General features: G+C 47.7%; 1 protein-coding gene across 1 annotated transcript in view; it reads left to right on the top strand.

Moving 5' to 3' along the window:
* Positions 1-4,701: 4,701 nt before the first annotated feature.
* Positions 4,702-7,382, top strand: part of TOP2B (DNA topoisomerase II beta) — a 63,090-nt gene continuing 60,409 nt past the window's right edge. The window contains exon 1 of the mRNA XM_084511750.1: positions 4,702-5,097. Within this exon, the coding sequence (XP_084367876.1) occupies positions 5,032-5,097 (66 nt within the window). The 5' untranslated portion in view covers positions 4,702-5,031. The remainder of the gene's footprint in view (positions 5,098-7,382) is intronic.

Below are 7,382 nucleotides of genomic sequence, written 5' to 3'. Positions count from 1 at the left end.
AGTGTTGCAGAACTGGGCAGCCATTGACTTCTTGCTGCTGGCCCAAGGACACGGTTGCGAGGACTTTGAAGGAATGTGCTGTTTTAATTTGTCAGATCATAGTGAGTCGATCCATAAAAGGTTGGATTGGCTAAAAGAACGCATGAATAGAATACGAGTGAATGTTAACCTGTTTGATACCTGGTTGAAATCCCTGTTTGGTGACCTCTCATATTGTGTTGATCTCTTGCTTCCCTGAACTCAGCGGGTCCCATACTCGCAAAAAACATCATGGTCTAGTGATTCAAAGCACTGACCCAGTATAAACTCAAGCTGCCAATACAAAATTGGTCAAAGGGGTTGTTCAGTAATTTGTGGGATAGGTAACTTCAAACTGTCTGACTTCCTGTGGTTCTGCTGTCATGTGTTTGACTGGACCTTTCATAGTTAGCCCGCATTTCTTTTTAATAGTTTCTTGTTTTTGTCTTACCCACTTCCTATGCTCAGAAGTATTGTTCTTTGACGTCTTCTGACCTCATTCATTTTCCACTTGGATGTTCACAACAAATTAATTCAACTTTTTTTTTTTTTGTTATCTTTGCCTTGGATCTTGACTTATGCAAATATTCAGAAACTTGTGGCCACCTCTTCCTTTTCACTTTGGCATCAGCATAAGCTCTGTGGGTGCAGTGACCGCAACTTAATGACAGGCTCTGTCTCAGTGACTCCAGGTGGAGGCTGTACCATCTGCCTCTCTATGGTCTGCCCTGATACTTTCCTCTTCTTGGATTACCACAAGAACCACGCAACTCAATTTTGAGAAGGGAAATGCAAATGCACATCCTGACATAGTCATCGATTCCAGTCACAACTGGTGGTAAAACGAAGCTACGAGTGAAAGGTTGCCCTTTCCGTTTCCCCCCCATAATTGCTAATCATGTATCAAACTGGAGACTGTATCAGAGGTGACTGAATTTTAGCTCAGGAGAGCAAAGTACTGTCCTTTTAGGCATTTCCCAGAATGAAAGCCCGGTGAGTCTTCTGTTTGCTCCATTGGTCATCACTTCTCTCCATGGGTTCAACAAGTCCACGTGTCCTATATAGGAACAACTCTGTCACCTTCTTGCCATCCCTGGAAAGAATAGATGTGACTTTCTGCCATCAGCAAGCAGCCTTGATACCCACTCTGGATACATCATGGATTTCTCCTGTGTGGAAGGCTGGAGAAACACACTATTAACAGGGACTTTCGAGGGGCAAGAAGAGTCTTGTTAGGTAAATATTAATCGCCACTCCCATTTTCTTGCCCAAAGAGTCTTGAGTGAACTGCTAGGAACAAAACTACATGCCTTAGTCAAAAAGATAATCCCTTTTGGAGAGAAGCTGATATTGTTGGATGATCCAGCAATAGGAAGACTCTTCTTAATTGTCATGGAACTGCAGCCTGAAATTCATTCAGAACTAAGGCGGTATGAGTGTGTTAATAACCATCATGGCATACTACCACAATCCTACTCAAAGACTTATTAGTTATTTGGCAAACGCTAACAAATCATGATGAAATTTTAAAATGCTGTAGAACATAGAATTTACTTTCTTGCAAATGCAAACGTTTGATATTACAATATGCATTGTTTTATACCTTATCACAACTACATACGATGTGAAATGTATAGCGTCGTGCACATCAACTTAGTTACATAAATATTTTAGACCAAAATTGCAAGTTACACCTTTTTTTTTCCTGTGTAGGTTGCAGAAAACTGACAGCTGTGGTCACTTATTTAGGTAGGTGGTTGTATTTGAGTATGTGGATAAGAGTCCACTCAGAGTGGATAAGTGTACGTGGTTTCACAAATAGGCAAGTTTTATGCCCTTGAAGTCTGGTGCCTGAAAAGCTGCAGAGAAACAGAAGTTTTTATTAAACAGCAAGCAAACTTGAATAGAGGCAGCAAATGATTTGCAATCAAAGTATTTATAGATCATACATATGGCTGTCTTAATGCTAAAGTAATTACAGGCTGCACTTTAGACTTGAGTAAAAAGAATGGGAATGAGGGCAAAGAAAAATCTGAGCATAAAGTAATTATACACAAAGTAATATTACACTAAATATTTTGCTTACTAAAAACAAATACTAAAACTAATAGTGATGCTGGTGTAAGTAGACAATTGTAATGAAAATCTGTAGGGTATTTCTATTCATGTTATGGCCTCCAGCTGGGAGAAAAACTGATGAATTGAAAGAGGAATTTTGTGTGTATCATCTCAAAGGGACAATTAATTTAACATGTCACACAGTAAATGTAAAGTATTTCACAAAAACTGATAGGACGTGACTGGGGCAGGTGGCATCCAGCAAAGAAATCCCACTCTTATCAAAATGTTACGGTGTTTAAATTCAATTCATGCTTAAATTTAACTCTGTGTTTGTTTTAGCAGGAATCACTTGAAACACGATGAACGGTCTAGTCTCACTTCTTCACCTCTGAAATCCATGGAGGCAGCTGCCTGTAATCTCCTAAGAACTTTGTCACACCATCCTGCGTGGCAAGGAATGCAACCACTCAACATACACACATACCGATTATGGATAAAATCAATACAAACAACAAGCCAGTAACATGCTGGGCTATGTCCACAGTCTCACAGGTAGCGTAGTATAGGATGAAAATTAAATGAGAAGCACCTTGGACAAAATAATTTCAAAGGTGTGTAAAGAAAATGCTTGGAGGAACTTCAGCCTCATCTCCTATATTTATTCCAACGTGACACAGACTGAGCATGTCTGACCATGCACATTCAAGGATCAACAACTGCCAGAAAGAAACTCCCTCTGTCTTTCTGTAACCTATATAGAATTGGCTGTCTTCAAGCTAGATCGCTATCTAAAGCTTGGCTCAGGATAAATGAGTGCAAAAAACACACTTCCCACGCTGAGAACAGCCTATTTACTAAACAGCTGGAGCTAATGAGAAGTGAGTACGCTCACGTCTGTGACTCGTTCTATTTCTACTGCATACATTAGTGGTTTTCTACCAATGCAAAAAGCCTGGAACAGATGCACTCGTGCTATTTCTTCTGGTCCTCCTGGTACTCACTGTAGGCACCCTGGTTCACTAAACCTACTTCATTGTACCAGGCCCTACGCACATATTTGAGAATTAGAAAAAAAAAAACAACAATTCTAATCAGCACGTCCAACACTGAAGCGGTAGGCAGAGCCCCGTGAGTGCTACCTTCTTGTTCTGCAAGAAACACTCCTTCTTATCTTGCCCAAGTTGAGGAAAACCCAGGCTGCAGCTCAGGGGCACATGCAGCTGCAGTAAAACGGGGCTGGAATAGATAACGTAGTGTCCGCGCTAGGCAGATGCCATTATTTTCTCTAATCCCTGTGCAGCACTTAGATATTAGTTTAGCGGGTTCCTTAGAAACTGATGGAGCAAAATCATGCTAAATAAGCAATATTTACTATAAATTCTTCTGATCCTTCCCTCGAGGCGCAATTGAACACTACGACTGCCTCCTCAAAAGCAGCTGCTCGGTTTCCAACATTTTTACTACTTCAGAAAAGCATTCTGCGAAGGGAAAACCTTTAAATTATCACTATTCGACTGAAATTATGCTCTTCGGGTACCAATTTGTCTACCGAGCGGGACGCGGGGCTGCTACTACCCCCTCCTTTTGTGACTTTGCTGCGGGAGCAACCCGAGGAGCTGAGGGGAGGGCTGCTGCGTGCCACACACCAGGAGCAAAATCAGAAATCGCAAACTGGGGGGCTTGCGTGTGGTGTCAGAAACCTACGGCCACAATGTTTTGGTTCATTCTGCTGCTGGCGGAAAAGCGAAAGCGGCTTGGACTGGAAATATTCGTCATGCCCAGGCCCCACATACACAAGACGAATCTCGAGCTCTGGTGGTGGAGGCAGCTGCGGAGTGGCAGCGTGCGATGTTTTACTGCGTGGCGGTGGTGGTGGTGGTGGTGGTTTTCACCAGAATCACAAATATTTTAGGAAGGGACCGTGTGGGGTGTGTGGAACTGGGTGCTTCGTTACGTGACCCTACAAGAAGGCGAGGCGGGGCTGGCTGAAGGGGGACTAGGACATGATGATGCTCAGGAGCCCTCCAAAAAAATGGGGGAAACGGGAAAAAAAAAAAACGGGGCCGCGCCGAACCCCACCCCCAGCACCTCCCCTCAGGGGCCCTGAGGGGAGGGGGCCGGGGGCGGCCGCAGCCGTTACGCCCCGCCCCTCCCCTCCTCAGCGCCCCCGCGCGGCGCCCAGGCTCTTCCTCCCTGTTGCCACCCGCAGTGACGTAACCACAGCCCCGCCGGCCGCCCCTTCCTATTGGCCGGCGGCCCTGGCACCCGGCGCGTGATTGGCTGCTGGGCGCGGGGACAGGGCTCCGGTGGCGGCGGTGTGGGGGGGGGGGCGCAGAGCCCGGTGCGGCGGCGGCGGCGGCAGCGGGGCCCGCCATTGTCCGGGCACCGGGACCGGGGCGGGGGGGGGCGGGAAGGAGAAGGGGAAGGGAAGGGGAAGGGGGCGGGGCCTGCGTGCGTGCGTGCGTGCGTGAGGGGAGCGCGGAGGAAGAAGGAGGAGGAGGGAGAGGGGGGTGGGTGCGCGGGGGCGGGGCGCGCGGGGGGCATTTTGTTATTAACCTCGCGCCGGGGCCTTTGTGGCGGTGGCGCTGAGGCGGTGGCGGCGCCGGGGCTCGGGTGGGCGCTGAGGGCAGCGGGAGGCGCCGGGCCCGGCCTCCGGGTGAGGCGGGGAGGGGGAGGCGCTTTTGTGCGTGCGGCGCGGCCCCGCCGCTGCCCTGCCTTTCCTTTCCTTTCCCTTCCCTCCTCAGCCGCCTGTGTCCCGGGTTTCCGCTCGGCCCCGGCATGAAGTAGGGGCCGGGCCTGGGGGGCTGCGGGTGTCGGGAGGGCGCTGAGGGGGCCGCGGGGCCCGGGCTGGGGCTGGGGCCGGGTCCGGGTCGCGGGGCGAGGCGCGGCGTTGGGGCCGGCCCTGTGGGCTGCCGCCTGCGCGTCGCCTGAGGAGAGAGAGACGGGCGGAAAATGGCAAAGTCCGGCGGAGGAGGAGGAGGAGGAGGTGGAGGAGGCAGCGGGGGACTGACCTGGGTGGTAAGTTGGGGGGGGGGGGGGGGGAGTTGAGTGTTGAGGTGATTTTTTTTTTTTTTAATTATTTTATTTTATTTTTTGAGTCCCTTGTGCGTGTGGGCCGGCTTTTAAACGAGGAAGCAAGCAGGGAAGGGGCAGCCCAGCCCGCACAGCTGCTCTGTAGGGGTCCGGGCTGAGGGAAGGTGCCCCGGGGTGGCAGGAAGGGGCTGGCAGCACTGGGGGGTCCTCGGGGTGCTGGGGGGGGGGGGGGGGAAGTTGGTGTGTGGGTCTGTGGGCAGGGAGGGGGAAGGAAGGAGCCCCCCGCCTCATAGGGGATCGCTCAGCAGCGGTGCTGGCTGCTGCCCTGTGCAAGTCGCAGTTGCAGCAGCATAAAGCCTTTGTGGGCTGCCAAAAGGGTCCTGTTCGGATCCCAGCCTCTTTCACAACTCAAAGACGAAGGCCCGAAGTTCTCGGGATGGGTAATGAGGCTGGAGCCGGGTGCTCCAAGTTGTACCTTGGAGTTAAACTTCATTGTCTCCCACAAGGTGCCCCGCTATAACAGGGCTGAGAAGGTGGGGGGCTGTTCGTTTGCTTTCTTTTTTTGTTCCTTTAACTGCTTCTTGTGGATCAAACAGCAGTAATGAGGCTTGAGAGGCTGCAGGTGATAAGTGCCGCTAGGACTAATGAATCGCTCTGAAAAGTTGTGAGGTCTTTTGAGGGTATTGGCCGTGGTGCCCAGCACTGAGGGATGCTGTGCGGGTCTGTGGTGGCAGTGGGACGGAGGAGCAAAGATGACCTGAAGGGGCCTGGTTCACCCAGTCGATAACTTCCCGGCCTCTTGCTTTCTGGTTGTGGAGTTCAAAACTGGGTAACTTATTTAACGGTGAAGTAAAAAAAAGATGGTGCATCTGGGTGGACGGTGAGGTGGCTGCGTCTTTAACCAGATGCACGTGCTTTATGGAGTTAGGAACTTTTAAGAAGTCTTGTGTAAGAGTAATGAACGAACTTGTTCTTTGGTTGTGTCTTTCTGCATCTTTGAGCTCTTGAGGAGAAAAAAAAATGCATTACGAAGGTGAACAAATTCTGTGTATTCTGATGGTGGGTGATTTCTGTGGCTCTAATTACTGCATTTTATGTTGTTAATTCTATTTAATTTTAAGAAGTCAACAGCATGAAAAGGTATATAAAAATGAGCAAGTTTCTGGGTGTGTCACTTGAAATTAGACAGGTTAGATACAGGAACAGCCAAAGTAAAGAAGTTAAAATCATTCTGCTTTGCTTCCTGCAATACGGTGTGATCTTTATCATCTGGTCTTTTGCTTAGCTCTTCAGAATTAAGGCTTTTACAGTATAGGTTGGACAAGTAATTGAAAGTTTTACACCTCATGTAGAAAACTGCGGAATGAAGTGTGGAAATCACTGAGTAGGCATTTTAATGAAACGTTCTTAAATCTAATGGGGATGAAAGTATGGTGAGTCAACGGTTTTCTACAATTGGAAGTAATTGGACTCTTCCTTCTCTAAAAGCAGTAAGGAATAAAGTGTTTTTGTCCTGTCACAGTAGTTGTGGAGAAATAATTAGATCTTAGTTAATACCCTGTGTTGACTCTGTTCAGAAAGCCGTAAGACTTTTTTTTTCTTATGTGCATCTTAAATGCTGAAGGTAGGACCTGTGAGACAGTTCCTAAAGCCAAATGTGTTTGCTGTCAGCTATAGAATACTGGCATACAGAAGAGCAATATTGGGGCGGTGGTTAGCAGTTGGTTTAGTGTGTTAGGTGGAAAAAATGGTGTTGTGGTCAGATGTTGGTTGAGGTGTAGATGGGATATGCTGGCCTTGAGGTTGAGATGTACAGAGTTTGGGACAACTTCAGTCTTCTGGTTTCAGTCTGCCTGGCCTACGTCTGCTGGATATGTAGGTACTTGCTACTTGATATTAAGCTCTTCTGAAACTACCTTGAGGGTTTTTTTTAGGCTTTGTATTACTGTGGTGAAACAATCAGGATGCTTATTTTCTGAGTAATGTATTTCTATTGTTAGTGGTTTCTTTTTAAGACTATAGGAGTTAAACAATTGAAGAGGAACAGAAATAAGTCCAAGCTCTAAAGGGGGGGGGGGGGAGGGGGAACATGTTTAAAAATTAATGTGGTGGTAGTTTGTATTTCAAATTAGCAAATCCTAGGTGTGTAAACTGGTTCTCACGTCTCACTAAGAGTTGTCTGTGTAATTTTGGCTTTAACTGTGATTTTAAATGGTATTATTGTCCTTAAGTTCAGCTACCTAGGAAAGAACTGTAAGCAGTTTTGAAAG

This window comes from Aythya ferina, assembly GCF_964211825.1.
Source record: "Aythya ferina genome assembly, chromosome: 2".
Classification (NCBI taxonomy): domain Eukaryota; kingdom Metazoa; phylum Chordata; class Aves; order Anseriformes; family Anatidae; genus Aythya; species Aythya ferina.
Note: the sequence above shows the minus strand (reverse complement) of the source record. Positions and strands in the feature narration are given on the sequence as shown.